The sequence below is a fragment of the Hippocampus guttulatus genome, chromosome 3 (assembly GCF_054856545.1).
Source record: "Hippocampus guttulatus isolate MCC_2025c chromosome 3, RoL_Hgut_1.0, whole genome shotgun sequence".
In the NCBI taxonomy this organism is placed as follows: domain Eukaryota; kingdom Metazoa; phylum Chordata; class Actinopteri; order Syngnathiformes; family Syngnathidae; genus Hippocampus; species Hippocampus guttulatus.
Window position 1 is genome coordinate 10,151,684 of NC_141263.1, and position 21,016 is coordinate 10,172,699.

Sequence of the window (21,016 nt, forward strand, 5' to 3'; positions counted from 1 at the left end):
TATCAATGTGTATCTCAAGAGCTTGGATTTTAGAGCTCTCCCTTATAGCATCAAATTTAACTTGGGCAAATATTGCCCCGACTCTCATCTCATATCCACCAATTTATCATCCCTTTATTTGAAATCAAACTCAAATTCATTTGATGGTGGGTGGTCAACTGGAGCTGAGCTATCTGTTAGGTAACATCAACAGGTTATCGTTCTTCATTCATGCTGTAATTATTTTTTGATTAACGGCGTAGCTTCGGTGAGATAAACATCCTCGTAAGAGCAGAAACATTAGAACAAAACACATGCATGATGAGAGAAACAGAAAGCCCACACTCTGAAACAACAAGGCCAGACAAGCATAGCAGAACACAAATGGAGATAATTAATCATAATAATGCAACATTGTCTGTTTTGGAGTTTGAATGGTATTCTTTCCACTGAAGCTGAGCAAAAATCAGCTCTGCCAAACATGGTCGGTGCTCGCCATTTCTACTCTCCATTTCGTGACCCTGAGAGGGCTAAATGAAGCCTCTGCAGGCTTACTCACATTTCTATCACACATTTTTGTTTGTTTGTTTGTTTGTTTGTTTGTTTGTTTATTGAACATAAAACATATATACAGTAATAATTTGACAGAAAATAAGGTAGATAAAAAAAGTAAAAAGAAAGAAATCAATCTTCATTCAACACAGTTATTATGTTCAAGGGAGTAGGAATTTGACAGAATGTGTGATAGTAATTGCTCGTAATTGCTTTGCACATCCTGTTGGAGTTATTAATAAGACATTTGAGCAGATTCAATTTGAATGCAAAAGGAACAGGCAGCCGTGGAAAAGAAACCAGTAGCCAGCCTCTTTAATAACCATGGACATGAACTTTGGCTACAGTGGACAGGCAGAGATGTGAATGACATTCATGACAATCTGGCCATTTCAAGATAGCTTTGTTTAAAAAAGGTTTCATGTTTCAAGAAAATTGGGATTCTGGCACACAGTGCTCAAAAACACATACAGGCAGAATTTATCGACAAGTATAATTTTCTACAACAATGCAAAAACTGCAAAAGGGATCCATTTGTTTCCTTGTGTTTGTCAACCTGACAGATGACAGATGGGACTCTAAGTGGCGATTTCTGCTTGAGCCAGGGAAAAATAGTTGTTGGAAAAATACTGAGAGCAAATGAAAGGTAAACACAAAAAGCTTTGCTTTTTCTAGCAATAGAAATGCATTGAAAAACTGAACTTCATCATCTGTGTTTGCTTTGTATTTAACTGAACTCTAGTGGGGTTCATTTTGGGTGGTTGGTTGGATGTGTTGGGGGGGGGGGTGCAAAATGTGATTTTCATGGCAAAATAGGGTTTAGTCAAGATGAAATGCAATAGGAATCAGCTCTAGTCGTATTATCCACTGAAGTGAAGTGTTGCTGCTATCAAGTGTCAAAATGTGGAATTACAGCAGCGACGCAGTCGTTTGCATTTTCTTTTCTGAGAAGTGAGAACACAATTGCAGGTTCATTAAAATATTCTTGTTTACCCATCAGGTAAAAAGACAGTGAACAATCATTTTTCAAACACTATAAAAAAAAGTACTACTGGCTTTTTGAGCCATAAACTCATAGTAAGCACATCTGCCTCACAGTTCTGGGTTTTAGGATTTGAATCTCGGCTGATCGGACTAGCAATACAATTTTTAAATAAAATTTCCGATCATCGTATCACCACACATGATTTTACTCTTTTTTTTAAACGTCACCTGGGAAGTAATGTGAGAAAATCCCAATTGAAATATGTTTATGTCACAAGTAAAATAAATAAACAAAATACATTAAATAAAGTATGAAAAAATATTTTCTATTTCATGAATTTGATAAAGTAATCGTATTGTGATGTCACTTTAAAACAACAAGAGCGGGGTTCACGATGGTAAGTGTACAAAGCCAGTCGGAAATCGATTCGTAAAAAAGTGACATTCTAAACTTATCTGAAGAGTTAGAGCAGGGGTGTCAAACATAGGGCCAGCAGACCGGAACTGGACCCCAAGGAGGTTCAATCAGGCCCGCAGGATAATTTAAAAGTGAAAAAAGACACGGAATTAATATTTTTAATAAGGTGAAATTCATAGAGTATCCGCTAGGGGCACACTGTTTTGATCAGAGAAGAAGACGACAGCAGTCTCAGTCAGTCACTGAGACAGACCCAACACAGCAGATGCCTTCAAGGACATGTCAATACCTACAGTTGCAATGCATATATATGAATGACCAAAGTAAATTGCACATTTGTCTAAGGATATATAAGGTGCGTCATGAAGTGTTTTGTAAAAGACCTGTTCATTAAATTTCAAAATGTTCCTCTTGTTCTTGTGCTTTTTTAGACCAAAACAAATTAAAGATATATTATTTTGGTTATTTATAGCAGAGTATGGTATAATTTTGGTCCGGCCCACTAGACATCTACCAAGGCCATATGTGGCCCACAATGTCCCATGAGTTTGACACCCCTGAGTTAGAGGAAGAGGAGGTAGTTGGAAAGTTGTATGATGGACCATACATGTACGCGCAAATGCTCAGGATGCGGAAAATGTTGTCTGAACAGCCTGACGTGGAGTGGAGATGACACCCATCGGGATTAGAAGAACGGTAAACTATATAGGCAGCAGTTATGAGCCTAAAGTTATTGTTTGCAATTCTATGCTGTGCCATGCTGTAAATTGTGCACGGTGGGATTACTGTACCTATTTGGTCCATCTATTCCCACTAGCACTGAGAGCACACGTTAAGTGCGTTGGTGTCTTACATTGTCATTGCTAAAATAGCTCTGTTGCATTGTTGGCCACTCCAAAAATTATATCGGCAGCATTGTTGGTTGCAAAATCATTACAGAAGATCCCATCCATGCACTAATATAGTTTGAAATATGTTTGTACAGGATTACATCCATTTACACGTATAATACTTTGAATCAAATGTTTTCATAAACAGCCAGAGTTACGAAATGATTACCCCACCTACCTTTTTTTCAAATCCGGTTGAGAAAACAGATGACTTTGAAGTGTTTGCAACAAGAATGCTCGTCGTCACCAGTGTGAAATTCATCCGCATTGTGAGAACGAAACTTTTTCGTTCCAATTTTCTGGTCCATTTTCGTGCCCTATTCTTTTCTTTTGGTCACTCAAACAACGGTTTGCCTGAACGTGGACAGCGCATTGCCACACAGCGCCGAGGCATTTCGCCGAATAATTCGATAACATTGGCAGAGAGCAGTTAATGGGAGAATCAACAATGCATTGCAACGACTGACTGGTACTCGGCCTTCTGTAATTGACGTCACTTGCCGGAGGTTGCCGAACAAAAGAATGTTCGTTGTTAAGCGCGTTGCAATGGGTCTAACTATCAATCTGGGTGGGTTATGTTTAAAAAAAAATAATAATAATAATAACGAAGCCAGGGCGATTCAATTCCAGCTCCGGCCTCCCTGTGTGGAGTTTGCATGTTCTCCCCGGGCCTGCGTGGGTTTTCTCCGGGTGCTCCGGTTTCCTCCCACATTCCAAAAACATGCATGGCAGGCTGATTGAACACACTAAATTGTCCCTACGTGTGAGTGTGAGCGCGCTTGGTTGTTTGTCTCTGTGTGCCCTGCGATTGGCTGGCAACCGGTTCGGGGTGTCCCCCGCCTACTGCCCGAAGACGGCTGGGATAGGCTCCAGCACCCCCCGCGACCCTAGTGAGGATTAAGCGGTTCGGGAAATGGATGGATGGATAACGAAGCTATGCTTGAAATAGTTTTAGCTCTAAGTATTAGTCAAAAGATGTTTGGCCAAGTTGACTTAACTCTTGACCTTTAACTAAAACACAAGCCAGATACGCAATCTGGGTGGAGCTCGCCTAAAATTCAGGCGTTCTCTGATTTTCAGCACTTTTTGCAAAGGTGGCATAGAGTGTGTTAGCTAATTCATCATTTGTTTTTATTTGCTCATATGCCCGTTGTCAAAACATGTCGAGGTTAAAATGACTCACGTGATTCACTGTTGCAATTGTTGTATTGTTGGCCACTGCTACGAGGATCTTTTTTTAAATAGAAGAATCTCCAAACAGCAATCAGTCAAAAGCACAGTAATTTGATTCAACTTTTTATTTGATTTATCCATCCATTCATCCATTTTCCACACCGTTTATCCTGAACAGGGTCGCGGGGATTTGCTGAAGCTGACTTTTTGGGCGGAAGACAAACTACACCCTGAAGTGGTCGCCAGTCAGTCGCAGGGCACATATAGAGACAAACGACCATTCACACCCATATTGTCACTGACTGGGATCCGATCCCACACTGGCCACACACAAGTCCCGCAAGTGTACCACTACACCATCAGCGTCTTGTTTGATTTCTTTCATACAATATACTGTATATACCAAAACAAAAACAAACAAACGCTCCCTTGCGTTTTTGTGTGATGGCAGCAGGTCCTGCTCCCCAATTTGGTGAGATAGTCAAACGCTATGGGCACCGTGGACACTAGGGGGCGCAAAAGGTATTTGACCGCACAAATATTAACCTAACAAATATGGGCAATTGAAATAGACATTTATATGCTGACTGTTGATTTCATTGTCAGTGCTCAACAAACAACACAAACACTGTTATTTGAAAATGATACTCATGTTTACGAAATACCATGTTTTTACACCCAGGCGGGAACATGAACATGACTAGATCAGTCAGTGATTGTAAAGGCAATTGTAGCATAACCCCCGAAATAAATACTGTACTGTACATTGGTACCTTTACATACAGTACACCTACGTTCAAATTGTTTTTTTTTTAGATAGATGCCATCGCTCAGTCAATTTTGTTGCTTTGTGCTGTGAGCCAATTTTAAAGCATAAATAAAGTAACAACCTCAGTATAAAGTGAATTTCGCTTGCAAGTGTCAAGGAACCACAATAATGTTAAATTTAAAGACAAAACAGTTTACACCATGACACAAAGTGACCTGAAATTACAGTATAAACCCAGTGTGATTAAACCCCAGATGACTTCAAAAGTGCATTTCACATTATGGATACAAAAAGAGCAGACAAAATGTTGAATTAAATTTTCAGATTTATGATTTATTTTCTTTTTTTGAGGGGGGGGGGGCTATACCCCTGTGTTTGCTTTCTCTCCAAGTATCAATTTTTCTTTGGCGAAATCCTGAGGCCCGGAGGGTTTCATCTTCATTTCTCGGCTCTTAATCCACGTGTAGGCTGAAGACCCTCCTAGAACCAACATGTTACTGGTCCACCACAGAACGGTTTTACTGGAGGAGTTGTACAACACTGCAATAACAGTTTGAGCACAGGCTTTTGCAGTCCCTGAGACATTGTGAGTTAGCGGACTGGTATACTTGATCTGCAAGCCTGTGACATAACCGATGGCAAACCCAAACACCCCTCCAAGTGTCATCATGGCCCAAAACCACAGATCAGTGAGGCGGCTGAACCTGGTAATGCGGCCCACCTCTCCAAATACAAGGATGAGTGGGAGGAAGAGGATGCATGCATTGATGTTGTTATAGTAGGATAGTTTCCATATATTTGCATCCACTGCAGGCATCACTTTCTTTGTGAAGATGGCATTGAGAGACACACAGGCACTGGCGACTACACCAAAGAAGACACCTGACCAGGAGAGGGAGCCCGCTATGCCTTCCTGGTCCACGCCAAGCCAGAATCCACCTGAGAAACAACACAAGCAGGATGGTGTCTTCATTAGGGCTGAAGCGATTCATTGAGTAATCGCTGGTAACTTGGTTAAAAAAACCTCGAGGCATTTTTTTCTGCCTCGCATACCTGCTTATTTGCATGTACATTGTCAGGAAGAAGTCAAGCAGCAACATTTGTTCATGCTATCCATGGCAGTAACACGCCAAAGAAGGCCGACTTCAAAATAATACCTCACCAAATAATAAATGGACATCAATGCCTTGAAATGCTTTTATTTAGAAGTTGTTCCCAGCAGCATGTCACAGCATAATGGCTGGCCCGACTCGTCTTCCAGACTATGTTGAAGGTGTTTTTATTGATGTCACAAACTGTTGGTACTGATTTAAACGACACACCGGCGTCCTAAAATAATGTGCAAACGTTAATTAAGGGCGCTAAAAACACTTCATAAGCTGACACTGTATTGTGCGGTGCCCGTTGCCAGCGTTTAACACCGGCTGTGCTCGCGGCACTCGTGCCCCACGTTGACTGGCAAGAGCCATCAGATTACCTGGAGAAAACCCACACAGGCACGCGGGAGAACAAACAAACTCCACACAGGAAGGGCGGAGCCCAGATTCAAACTGGACCTCTGGACTGTGAGGCGGATGTGCTAACCAGTCTTATCAAAGTAAATGTTTGAAATATATATCTTTTAACAAAGGGATGTTGCTTCTTTGGTCACAGTGGTGGCCAGAAATTGGGAAATGGTGTATTGTTCTTCTGATGTTGTGGTACTCAGTAAAAAAAAAAAAAAAAAAGATTTGGTTACTTTTAAATAGTGTCAGTTCCACTGCCATTTGTTTGATAGTGGTAATAGCAGCATGTTGCATTTCAGTGTGTTGTTTTTGGTAGTGTGTTTACAATCACAAGACCAGTTCAGATTTCCGAACGTGTTTACTCAAAAGACTAAGTGAAATACGAACCGACGTACCTAGAATGATCCCGCAGCACAATATGGCTTTGAAGGAAGTGGTCTGCCTCAGGACCACATACGACAGCAACACATTAAATACTGTGCTGAGGGAACGTCCCACAGTGTAGAAGGCCACTCCGACATGTTTCAGGCACAGGTTGTTGAATGTTATCATGCCGATAAAGACCACCGACAGGGGCAGAACTTCGCGGGACGTCTTCACATCAAATTTGACCGACGGGAAATCGATCAGTTGCGGGCACACGGCAGACAACAGCTGCATCAGCCAGCAGAGCATCACAGTCACAACGCACTGGTAGAATGTCACAAATAACGGTGCGTCCAGGTCGTGGTTGTCCAAAAGGTGGTTATTGAGGAACACCATTGTTATGGAGATGAACCAGTACATTGCTACCACAGCTGCGATCCTCGCAGCCCGGAGGAGGAAGGTCTCCTCGATTCCGTCTCGGTTCACCATTTCCACACCAGCCATCCTCAAAATACTGGACCGCTTCAGCTGCGTCCTATTCATGACTGAAGAGAAAGGTCTTCATTTACTCGAGCTAACGCACACTGAGGTGCGAGAACGGAGCAATGAGGAACTTCCACGGGCTAGCTTGCATAGAGGGAAGTGTGACGTAGACGTACTGTCCGCGGAAGTACTGTAGCTCCTTGATGGTGACGTAGGAAAATGGGCGTGTACCATCAGACCCATCAAGGACGTAGGATTTAAAGTTAAATAGTTATAATCCACGTTTGTGTCATTTTTCGGTAACTTTAGTTTCAGTACACATTTTACTGAGTGTCTGTTTTATTTGGGGGAAGTATTGAATACCAGAAAAAACTTTATTTGTCTCATGGTTACTGATGAAGCAACTTACTGTTTGAAGGTTTACACTTCAATAGGTTGCTCTTTCTCAAATGCCACATAAAGCCACATTAGCCACATAAAGACAGTTTTTCGCATTCAACATAATGCATAGAGAGTAGTATTGTATTTTATTACATATTTACAAGTCATTCGTAAATCCAAACATGCAGTGCGCACATTAGGGTGGATGGAGAGGAGGGGACGCGCTTGTGAGAGCCAAACGCGCTCGTCTTAGCATCAAACTGTGAAGCGTAACAATGTTGATATTGGCGCAAACTGCATGTTTGTGGTCATAGTTATCATTGTGGCACGCGTAAGTGAAAGCACAATATCATGAGAGCCATATATTTCATTTGTCACTCTTTTGTGTAGTTTTGTTGTATTCAACTTGTACTCTCTCTATCCCAATGAGATTATGATCGAAAGAATAAATTAACATTTATTTTGACGTTAAAAAAAGGAAAAAAATGATTGTGCTCTGCTTATACTGCCAAGCGTTGTTAGTATTAATACCATCAGTATACAATCCACAGCTTCTTTGAGTCAATGGGTTTGGATAAATTGCTTGTCCTGAAGACCAGTAGTCAAGAAACCTTGGCCACGGGAAGCTACTTCTTTGTGTCAAGTAGTTATTGTATTATTTTTATTTTTGTGAGAATGCTGAAGGCATTAACACATGTTATTAATCACATTGGTCAACATTTTTTTCACTTTTTAAGAATCAGCGACGCAAATAAACTTTTCAAATTTTTTTCACAGATTCTGAATCTGCCCTCATGTTTTGCTTCTGCACATTAGCTTTTCAAAATAGTATAATCATCACCATCATCATTGTAATATGGTAATATATCTGGTCATGTTTATGAATTAATGCTTCAGGTCAGCAACACCGGTGGTGTTTTTTTTTTGTTTTTTTATGACGCGTTATCGCTATAAAATAAACGCAGGGTGAAAACCCATATTGTGCGAGCATTTAGAGGGCAAAGTTAAAAACGAAAATGAAAAGTTTTCAAGAACAGATATAATGTTTGTAAAAATATTTTTTTGCGTCAAAGAAGGGACACATAAAGCCATTACTGATTAAATGCGGTTGACCAGAGTATCAGGGTCAATCATTAGCTGTAATGCAATATTACGACACAAGATGGCAGTAAAAAATCGACGTCTCTTTCACGTCGCCTCCAGGTATGACTGCAGTAGAAAATACTGTTTTGTTGTTAACCAAACACGTCAAATTAAAGTCAATGCGTCCACCATTTAAGGAAATAATATGTGGGAAAATAACAAATCAACTACATAAAATTTAACAAATACGTTGTGTATTTAACTATTTCATTTCAGATCCCAGCTTTATAATTTTCCTCCAAGTTGATACATTCTACATAAAAGATGATTCATCCTTCAAACCCCCTTTTATTCATCCACCACTTTGCTACTGGAAACCTTCACCTTCAACATGGCAAAAATGTTCAATCAAATATAATTTTGTTGTTACCGAGCCACTGCATGGAGCAGCCCAGCGCTGCTCAAAGCCGTAGGACAAACTGGAGGGCTGTGTCAGGAATGACATTCGGTATAAAATAAAAAATAAAAAAAAGTCCAAACTAATCACGTGAATGATTCGCTGTGGCTACCCCCTGGAGGGAGGAGGCGAAAGTCAAAATCAATGATGTTTTGAATGTCAATTGTTTGTATTGGTGCCCTTCTTTTCCCATTTCTGTAAACTGCCTACAAACCATGAGATACAAGTAAGCTAATAACTAATTCAATTTTTTCATCACGTTTTCCTTCATAAACAGGATGACACGGCGGCACTGACTGTTTTACTCTGCTTTGGGGTTGTAGGTGCTAAGAGGCCAAGCTGAGGTCATTGGCAGGCATGTAAAATCTTCTGATTAGGTTTTCTTTTACCTTGTACACTTTAGAAGATAAAGTACAGTTCATAATTGTGCTTATTCTTGCTCCTGATATACCCAGCATTCAAGTGTCATCTATTTCTTTATGCTCATGCAGGAATAGCACATGAATACAATGAGCTGGCCCTTACTTGACAAATGCCATGTCATTTCAATGTACTAAATGTGAACAACAAAATTCATTTTCTGTATAATTTTTGTTTACAACCTCTCTCTTCATGCTATCATCCTTCATTCAAGTGTCCACGCTTGATCTCAGTCGCTGAAGAATATATTCAAAATGGGTCAATTGATGTCACATTTCCTACTAAAGAACACTCGCTACGGGGATATAGAACGTTGCTGGTGAGCTGGTCTGTTCCAAGTCAAGTTTCTCACTGCAGCGGATTGGTGATCCCATCTGCCTCCAGGCAATACAGAGGTGTTGCACTTCTTTTTCTGAGACTTGGACTGAAGTGGTTTGACTTTGGCTGAGTTTGATATTCATTTGATGGCCAGGTTCCTCGACCTCTCCCAGCCAGAGCAATTTCCACTCATTAGTAGCAAGTACAACAACTGAGAGAATGTGCTGCAGGTGGCACCGAGGGTCACTGAAGCACTGAAGTCTTTTGTTACTATTCACTCTGCAGTTAATAGGCACCAAATATTTCAGTTAAAAAAAATACAAATGAATGGAAAGAAATGTGACTCAGTCAGAGGGATTTTTCCAAATTAGAGTACTGATTGCATTTTGTGCTATTTGAGTACTGATGAGATGCTCACCTTTATTTAGCGTTATTTGTCTTGGCCAAGACAATCTCAATGCTTTCTTCCGGGTTAAAAAAGTGTAAAGAATACATTAAAGGTGTTTGTATTCGTTCTTTCTTTTGACAGGTTCCAATTGAACTTCTGATGGCTCTTTGGCCTTAATTTTCGCTGTATTTTGAAAGACCAGACAGAGGAGTGCGAGTCAAATTCTAAAAGGTTTCATGACATGTGAATTTGAGTTTGACTTTATTTGGTCTCCAGCAGGAGAAACTTGTCTTGGAGGACTAGCTCATGATGCGACATACATTGGTCAATACAGTGTGGACAAAATACAGTGCAGACTAACACAATGCTCATCCAAAATCCATAAAAACATAGAGGCATATTCCATTTCCTCCGGGGTTTTTTTCACATTTATGCTCAGGTGCTGCTCATTGCACCAGTCAACAAATGTGTCAATCCCGGCACAGATGTCAGAGTCATGAGTGAGCAGACTAAGAATAGCTGTGTCATCTGAGAATTTGACAACATACTGATTTGGTTGGGAGCTAATACAGTCATTTGTAAATAGGGTGCACTGAGTTCACTCAGTGATGGAGGGGGGGCTCTGTGTTACTCATAACAACATCAGAGAGTACAGAGTTAAATCTCACACATGATCTTTTGGATGAAAAGGAGTGGCACCCCTTAAGAAAGGATTGAGATTGAACCGAACCAGCTTCTTCAACAAAATATGTGGACGGATTGAAAGCAAGATCAAAATACCGCAATGGTGACTCGTCAACAACAGATGCGGTCTAACCAGTCCAAAATTATTCCCTGGTGGGCATTCCGTCAGTACTGCCGGAAGGTCCGCCAGTGTGTCACTGACATACACCCATTTTGCTCAAGATTGATGGGAAACTTAATTTGATGAATGAAGCACTGATGGAGGTGGCTTTATCGTCTGTCAGTGTAATCCTCAACCAGGTCAAGTACCGACGGACTTCTCAATCCATCACTGACGGATTCGCGGTTTGCTGGTAACTGACAGAAACACGCCCCTCCTGTCTCGTGTGTTTGTTGGCCGAGCTGACTATAAGCAGGGTATAGATGGAAACGCTTTACGCTTCCTGTACTGTAAGTGGCAGTTTGAAAGAAAGAGATGTAATCCACCAATGAACCAAGGAGAAGAAGAAGAAGAAACAGACGACGACGAGACGACAGCAGTAGGACAGCAAGTGACTTGAATTGGATTTCACCCATTGGCCACAATGCAGAGTGGGATTCTGGTTCAGGTAAGCCATTTTAAACTTAAATGAAAACTTTTTGTTGTTTTACGATTAAAACAGCTGCAGGCAACCACGAGCATTCTACCGTTGTACTTTTATATTTCAATAGATGAGCAAAGAAGTCTAAATGAAATGTCTGTGAGTCTTTTCTAAACTGTTATCAGTCATCACTAACATTCACAAACACATTTCTACTCATGCCCGCATAAATCTCAGAAAATATTAAAATCATTGACTCAAAATTTTGGAGTCCATGGACACAAGCGTTTTTTCTCATCAAGCGACATTAAACTGCAATAAGTGCCTGTGGAGAATTTTGATGACTGTATATTCATCCTTTTCTTCATTTCATGTCCATAAAATCCAAAATATTGGTGGGATCATTTTGATATTTTCAGAAATTTATGTGGGCATACGTAGAGGTGTGCATGTGGATTTTCATAACAGTTGTCTGTAGTTTTCTGACATTGCCCAAAATCGCGCTTTATTACATTAATCATTTTAGGCTGTCCCGGTCACTACGTCACACAGAGGCGCAGCACAAGCTGACACAAAGGAGTTTGGGGGAAAAAAACAAAACAGAGAAATATACAGACACAGAGTGGTGAAATAAAAACAATATGAGGCAATGTCATTGTGTTCTGTGGGACTGAAAGGTATACAAAACCGCCAGCTTCCTCTACTGGCTGCGATGACCTAAAATAGAAGCAGTCCATTGGTGACAGTCCGTCATTACTGATGGACTTCCCACCACTATGGTTAGTGACGATTCAGATGACGGACCAAAAACCACTTCTGTCAGCGCTTAGTTCGTCAGTGTTTCAAAGTTTCTATCGTTTGTCATTCAACAGGATTCTGTCATCGCTTTAATGTATAAAATCCAAAAAAGGAACATTGATTCATGTCAGTGCAGTGAACGATCAACTAGAAACTTAAAAGTAAAGTGGTCATTTCTGTCATATGAGATATCATGCCACATTAAAGTGCAAACCCTGCAAGGCTTTAACATTCAAGAAATGAGGACATGCAGATGAATGAAGTTCATTAAAAATAAATGAACTATCCTCAGAAATAAATAACACCACGGAGCCACTGAGGAGCTCTTTAGATATTTGGTACAAGCTGGTCATTCTTTGTCTTCTTCTAGCTCAGCATCATAAAATACAGTTGCAGTATATATGTGAGTGCCCTACTTATCACTGTCGCACTGATGATGTCTGCCTTTGTTCAGTTGGCTGCAAAGCCCTGTCATAAGAGACCAAGTTGAAACAGATGACTCATCCCACAGTCAGCAGTGGCAGTTATGTGGAGAAACATGGATGCAACGGTATTGCTATCATCTTTGACAAAGATTTGTATTCATCCCTCTTCTTTAATGTTCCCATTCATGTAGAGCAGGTCAAAGTTGTGTCGCGAGTAAGAGACAAACACCATGCACCTTATCGAAACATATTGAGTAACGATACTTAGAATCGAAGATATTAATGATGCACTGTAATTGCCCAGCCGCTGTCTGAACGTGCCTCTTTCTGCGCCGTGGTTGCCCACGTTGGAGCGTGCAACCACAAATTGCAGCAGTCGTAAAGACTTACAAATGACTCCATCTCACTTCTAAACACCATACTGGATTCGAAAAGCGTCTCATAGTTTGCTCCTCCATGCTTTGGGGACGAGAAATCTTGCCGCATCAGACAACTCCACACTTGGCTCAAAGGACACTGTTGCAGTCTTACACCCCTTATGGGGACAACTTCACCTCTTTCCTCTAGACAGGACCTTTTCAAACTAGACTGTCTCCACACAAATCTAACGGGGTCTCATCTGTTATCCCTGAACACTGAAATCACTCTCCACTCCTGCTCTGTATTTTCAAGATGACAGTCAGGCCATCTTCAGCATTACAGCAGAAGTGAATAAAGTTCATTTGCAGGCAACACTGATGACCCACTTTTACCACCATCATTGTTCATGGAAGCATGTAGCGTAGAGAGAAAATGTTTCATTAGAAATGATCTGAATGTGAATGAGCCACTTGAAGTACAGTATGGGACCCAGGCAATGCATCTTATTACTATTGCGATTCGAAATCCTGTGATGAGGAATAGTTGAGATCCGACAACTTTATTGACAAACTGTCTTATAAATATTAGATCAGTCTCCTCGAAAGACTTGCAAGTTAATTACCTTATCAGAGACCATAATCTTATCGTGATCGATCTTCTTAAGACCTGTTTAAAACCTAATTGAGTTTTTAACAACTAAATAAAGCCTCTTTTCCAAACTTTGTAAGTTCACATGTTGCATGTCCTTGTAATCAGGGCTTGGGCGTTGCCCTTATTTCCGAATCTGCTCTCTAACGTAGCCCCCCTTCAAACAACATCTTCAAAAGTAACATTTGAAATGTCCTTATATGATCCATAGCCTTATTGGCATTTTATCTTGCCGTTATCTGCCGTCCCCCTGGACCATACTCTGGCTTTTTAGATACATTTCCTGGATTTGTGGCTGACTTTGTGACTCATGCAGATAATATATTCATTATGCGTGACTTTAATATTCAGATGAATTCCCCATTTGAACCACTTCCTGCGGCATTTCAGACAATTTGATAACTCCCCTCATTCAGCTCATGATTTCTTGCAATTATTTATTCAGAAGATTCAGCTCATTAGGAATGAGGTTAAGAACAACAATCCTTAACCTCTGGCGAGGCCCACGATTACTGATGTTAATAGGGGCATTAAGGCTCATAATTGTCTGACAACCCTTCCACAAAAAAAAAATACTTGACCCACTTCCTGGCAAACTCGTTAATGAATTTACTTATGATCTTAAGACCTTCCATCATAAATATTATTAATGTTCCAGCAGCTTTTAAGATGGCTTTTCTTCAACCCCCACTTAGATGACAAAACCTTGACCTACAGAGTCTCTGTAATTACGGGCCGGTTTTAAATCTCCTGTTTATTGCAAAAATTCTTAAAAAGTTGCAGCGCAACAGCTTAACTAGACCCCTGGTTGCTCAAGGTTAGCAGTAGGGGAGAGTTCCTTAACGACTACATGGCCACCAACAGTCAATTTGAAGTTCTTCAGTCAAGATTTAGGGTTGATCACTCTATTGAGATGACCTTTGCTACACCTAATAATGTTTTCCTATTTACACTGTTATTACTCATTCTTTGCACTGCCTTTGACACTGTTGAGTATAACATACTCCTAGAACACCTTGAAACATGTGTTGGTATTTTCGGCTCAGCACTTTCCTTTAGTTCTTACCTCTCAGAGAGAATAATCACCCCTCCCTGCATCCCCTATCGTAAAAAGGTGTGTAGAGATGCCAGCTGCCACAAAGCACTACTCAAGTCCAAATGAATGTCTCAACTCACAACATACTTATATTTACACGGACGCCACCTGATAACCTGAGAAAAAATGCGAATAGGCTATCCCCCCCCCCCACCCCCCGCTTAGAATTGAGGATAGGTATCCCCCTACCCCTCCAAAAAAACAAAAAAACAAAAACAAAGCCTGAATAGGGGAATTTCGGAATGCTGAAACCAAATATATTGGGGTATACCATACTCCCATTTTCAATTTCATTTCTGGAAGAAATCTCAACCTGAAGGTCAGAGAACCATTTTTTTGTAGTAAATAGAGGAACAGTCAAAAATTGAGGAGATGGAGTGAAATGAATGAACACAATATAAGCGGCAGTGATGATTGAACAGAAAAAAAGAAAATATGAGAGAACAGGGAGAGAGAGAGAGAATTCGTTCTTCCACTTTTCTAAAATCCTCTTAATGATCAAGCATAAATTCTCCGTTCACACCTTTGAACAGCACTTTCAAGGTTGGTTTGAGAACAATTTCAAAACAAAAGAGATAATTAACCAAGCTCTCACAACGGTGCAGGGGAGTGAAATCACATGCGTGCAGAACACTCCACTTCATTTGCAGTGTTGCATTCAATGAATCACTCAGTGAGGTAGTCTTCTCGCTACCTAGTGCAGTCAAACACATCATTTGCTTTGCTCACTTCACAGGCATCAACCTGCTTTGCATTTGAAAGTACAACTCCCTCTCTTGCTCGCGCTTTAACGTTAACTGTACACAAAAACACACAATAAATGTGAGTCTTTCTTTTGTCATTGTTTTCCCTTAATTTTTAATTTATCCTTTATGGGATGGTATTGCTATTGGTCTATATATCTTACCTTCATCCCCAACTCTATTTTATAATACTATAATATGCACACTAGAATTTAGAATGAAGGTGCTGAACAATTGCAAAGCTAATCTTGTCCCCCCGCTGTTTTTAATGATTACCTGAGGGATTATTTCTTTATGTGTAGATTTTCAAATTCTTCTTTTAACTTCTCTGATTTAATTACCATTTAAGAATTAAAATGTATCCACCGTACCACATCTGACATTTCATTGTTTTTAGTGGCCCCTATCCTACATGCTGTATGACAGTGGATAGTGATCACTGCCAATCGTTTTATGCCCATTTACCTTCCACCCTACTTTGTGATGTACTTTTCCTCATCAATTTTAAATTTGGAATTAATTTTTACGGTTATGTTGGACCGATTCTCGTTTATGATCCATCTTTGAAAGAACTTTAAGCTACTAAACTTTTTTACCCCGCCATTCCCGTTGTGTACTTCAAATTTTAAGCAAGAATTATACAAATGTAGGTTAATTAGACTACAGTCATTGTAGCGGCAACTTAGTATCCTTTTGTCGCTACGTCAGCAGGGCATGTAGGTTTCTGACTCGTGGTTTTTTTCGACGGGCCTTTCCTTTCCACGACGACGACAAGGAAAACACGAGGCCGCCATCGTTGATCCAAAAAAAAAAAGATTCGCTTTATTTTCTTGAACACAAATTAAGGCTTTATCAAAATGAAAAAATAAAACTTCTACAATACACTTAAACGAAATACGAAATCAGTTCACATGAAGTACGAAATAAGCAAACACGAAGTACGTTCAAAAAAGGTGTTGCTCCATGCCCTACTGTCTTCCTAATGAAGCTTACATTAATCTAGCCTCTTAAAGTCTAAATACAGGATAACCAATGGAGCCCAGATACTTCGATGTTCTTAATAAATTTGTTCTAAATAAAATATCAAATATAAACCAAACTGCTTGCATCTATTAAATTCTAATTATTCAAAAAGCTACATCTATAATTTAACCAAATTTTCCTTATGGCTCTAACAGTCATGTCATTACTCAAAATCTTTACTACTATGCATTCTAATTCTGTTGTTTTCCCCTCAATTTAAAAAAAGAAAATGCCCCGAAACTATAAAGAAAGCCCTGTTTAGTAAATATAGCACATCCCTGACCATTTCCTTTAACATTCCTTTCACGGCTATTCACATGAGCCTTTGCATGAATTAGGTGCACGAATTTTGGTGTAGCGAGCCCGGCGTTTTGTTTACATGGAAACTGTTTGCGCGAGTGCACTTTCTATGAGGGTTACAGACTTTTAACAATGTGGGAATGCTAGTTCTTGCAGCTTTTCAGACAATCCATCCTGCTTCCTTCTAATGTAGCACGGTAGGAGACTGACATAAAAAAAGAGGCCAGCGACAAGCAACTGTCACACGTTTAATGACTTCCCAAACTCGCTTCTGTGATCCTCATCCCTAGGAAGGCCTTGGAAACTAGCGTTTATCACAACAGCATTTTCTCCTCCTCACACGGGGTGCCAGTTTCAAAACATTGCTCTTGCAGTCACAGATTCAACTTCTTCTGCCTTGTTAGTACAACGGCCAACAGCGCAACAGGTCTTCATGCTGTGTTCGACATTTTTCAATGTGATGGGGGCTTATGATCACTTAGAAAAAGGGGGGGGGGGGGCGTTAAAAACATGCAAATAAACCGCTCCATGAAACAAACTGGCAAAATTCTTCCCGGAAGTCTCTAACCGGAAGGCACGCACATAATCGTTTCTCCATGAGAGCCTGCAGGAATAAGGTGGATAGAGAACTGAGATGAGGCTTTATTCATTACAGTACTTGGTTCCTCGTCTTTAATAAGATGTTGTGCATCACTTCTCTCCCCAATAGTTGTTTTTTTTGTGAAGGTCATTGCCTCAGCACTAAAATATAGTACATTTTCCTCGCACACAATCATGGTATCTTTGTTTTACTTTGTAATAGTTTTGATTTTGATGACCGTGCTTGCTGCATTGCTGATTTCCTTGAACTCATTTGGCTGCCTCAGCATGTTTTCTCAAACTTGAACTTGGTATACCTGTATCAGCTGCATTTTTCCCTCACATACCGCATGGGCAACAAACAATCTGTGCCCATCCACAGTTGAAGCATTTTAAATTGGCTCAAAGTCCACACTTGCAATAACAAACTACAGAAGCATATTTTTGACATGGCCACAACCGGAGTGGCAGTGCAATATTGGATTTTGGATTGGATTGGATAAACTTTATTGTCAAATGTACTGTATGTGAAACATACAGCACAGATTAAATGTCTTCCCTCTCAACATAAAACATAAATATATTATAACTCGTACATTATATAACCAATAGTAATTGACCAAGTGATCCCCCCCCCATAACTCACTTAATACAGTGAGACTATCCACTTTTTGTCTTGTCTTCATTTTCCTCAAATTTATTATTTGACCCCATCTGATGCTATGATTTCAGTTTTTTCATATCTTTCGGGATTCCATCCATCATCCCTGCTGTTATGTGTCTATTATTTACATTTTTAAACACACTCAATGTTTTTTGTCAAATGTTTTTCATTTAATTTCTGAGCTTGTCATTGTTATTTCTCATTGGCATATCTATATAGGCAGTTTTAGACGGTGGCAAGGGGTGTCGGCTGGCACTGCCGCCAAATAAATGCCTTGCCACCTCTATTGTTGGCAATTTTATTATGTATATGTTTAGCCCCCCCCCCTCCAAAATGTCACATTCTGTTGATGTTTACCGGTTCCAAGAGGGTGTGAAAAAGCTTTATTTTCATTCCAATTCAATATTTAATGTCAAGAATGACACATTTCTGAATAATAATTTGGGGGATTTCACATAATTCTCCCCCCAAAGTTAAGGACCGATTACCCCTTTTATCCCCAGAAAAACTTGCTCGTTCAGCGCCAGGGCCAGCACTGTGCTTAGTTGGTGCTTAACAAGTTCTTACGGAGAACGCGTTTCGTTTTCTTTCCTCACAGAGAAATGTAATAGCTGCCATTTGAAAATAAAGGGAACACTTAAACAACAAAATGTAACTCCAAGGGTTCCCTTTATTATTTTTTTTATGGTAACTGTTGTGTAAAGTGCCTTGTTATAGCTGTAGCTGTTGTGAAAGTGCTGTATAAATAAAGATTTATTGTATTGTATAAACTACAGTATGCATTACATACAATTTGCTTTGAAGCCATCCGTCCTATGCAGTGACTTTTGATAGAAATGTCATGTACAAGTGGCAGTTATTCTCTGGAATATGCACACTTCAAAATTTAAAAATCCCAAATAAGATGGACAAAATAAGAGTCTTCTTGAAAGGCATCAACGCCTCAGCAGTAATAAAACTCCTCATAGGATAAGATAAGATAAGATAAGAAAACCTTTATTAGTCTCGCAATGGAGAAATTCCCAATTCACAGCAGCAAAGTTATGAAAGGAAGAAGTAGAACAACAAAATATAGGAGCTGCTGGAAAGGCAGCCGATACAATCACGACTAACCATTTGCTCAGTTAATGTGAATCGACACGACCTCTTTCCATCTTTTAATTAGAACGTTTATGCCGGAAAATGTTGAACTGCGATCTGATGTTTACAACAGGCAAAATACGAGGGGATACATTAAAACCGAGCTTATGGGATGACAAATGAAACATGGCCAGAGCATAATTTTCACACCGTGGAGTGCATAACGCTTGCTAAGAGGATTTGAGCTGTTACTGTTCCCAGACCACTTCAATATTTGGTCCCATTTTGTCTCAGCCACTTAAAAGCTGCCATGTTCCTTCTAATTGTTGCATGCTGTCACACACCACTCCAGCCTTCCTTGGGGGCAGTGATGCTTCATAGTTCAGCAGGAGAATTGTTGAAGTGCTAAATGGTTTGTGGATAAGTGCTCTGGCACCACTCCCTTTGAAATGAAGCCTTTTCACTGAAGACAGACTATATAAAACTTATTTTAAGTCATACTGCCGAGGCAATTCCACTAAAATATTGATGCAAATTGATACAGACTTTCATCATCAATCACTGGAATCGTAATTGCAGATTTAGAGCTCTTTTCCAGTCACAGCATGCTGCTTTAATTCCAATAAAATGGATTGATTATCTGCCAAGCTGAAGTCACAAAAACGGCTGTATTCGCACAATTTGTATCAAGACAAGCTGACAGTTGACACACCTGCTCAAACGTGAATGAGTCAAAGGAAAATAAATGTGTTTGGCCCTGTCAGTGTTTCCTGGCTGTTTTTATTTTTTTGGGGGGGGGCGGCATGGGGGAGGAGGGGATGCTCTGGCTGTCACCTCTGTTATTTCTCTAGAGAGGATAAGGGTGTTCTCAAGTACATTAGGGTACTTCAAGTTGATATTTATTATGCCAGTCAAGATGTGAGGGCACAGATCAAATTCTGGAGCGTTAAACACTTGGTCAGCTTTTCCCAAGCTGAACAGGATGTGCGTAGAGTGTATTATTCGTTGCAGTATTCAGAGTTGTGGGAGATGTTAAAAATGAGTGCAATTCACCATTCTCTCCAGGCTCTGACCATGTTCTGCTGACATAGTGAAATATTTATGTGGGATAAATTCTCATCTAATTACAGTAGCTGAATTAATTGGGAAGCATTTAATTAGCCGAGTTTTTCTTTCCAGTTGAGAAGAGGTTTTGATCTAAGCCATATGGCATCTCCCTTCAACACTGCAGTTCACAGGCTGTTAAATGTGAACTACTTTGTTTGCTGCCTCAAAGAAAATGAGCTTTATGGTGACAGAAAGTGTAATAACCTTTGGTTGGTTGGGCTGTTAAAAATACTGCTGTGTTTTATATCGTCAGACCACATTTGTAGATGGACATTGGCAATAGAAATATGACATATTTGGTGATAGGACTCGTGACCCATTTTTTTGTATGTTTGTTCATTGAAATGAGACATTTTATGCACAGCCCCCAAATCTACAACAGTACTTAAGTGACTTAATAACAGGTCTCTGACCTTGTTTTATATATGCAAAGGCAAAAAAATATATAATACACCTGGAACACCCTGGTTGTTGTTGTGTGTGTGTGGAGGGGTCACTTGTAAATTGATTAGTGCCCCACCCCCCATTGTTTTGGAACCAGTGTAAATAGGCCTGTGTTTTCCAGTTTGGTTACTAGTAGCAGATGAGTTTGAAATGGGAACGCCAAGATGTGGTGCACAACTGATTTGATTCATTTCAAAGCAGATAAAGGGCATCCCACAGATCACCATCTCAAATTTATCTATCAGAGTCCTAGTTTGCCAATGAATAGATTGATATGCTGAACTTGTTTAAATGACAAACTGAGAGATGTATTATCAT

At 40.0% G+C, this 21,016-nt stretch overlaps 1 protein-coding gene across 1 annotated transcript; it reads right to left on the bottom strand.

The window, feature by feature from the left end:
• Positions 1 to 5,077: 5,077 nt before the first annotated feature.
• On the bottom strand, positions 5,078 to 7,283 carry slc35c1 (solute carrier family 35 member C1). Its single transcript, XM_086108156.1, has 2 exons — positions 6,666 to 7,283; positions 5,078 to 5,704 (listed from the first exon to the last, which is right to left on the bottom strand). Exons 1-2 carry the CDS (start codon positions 7,177 to 7,179, stop codon positions 5,127 to 5,129), a joined length of 1,092 nt encoding a protein of 363 aa, XP_085964282.1. The 5' UTR covers positions 7,180 to 7,283; the 3' UTR covers positions 5,078 to 5,126.
• Between the last annotated feature and the right edge of the window lie 13,733 nt (positions 7,284 to 21,016).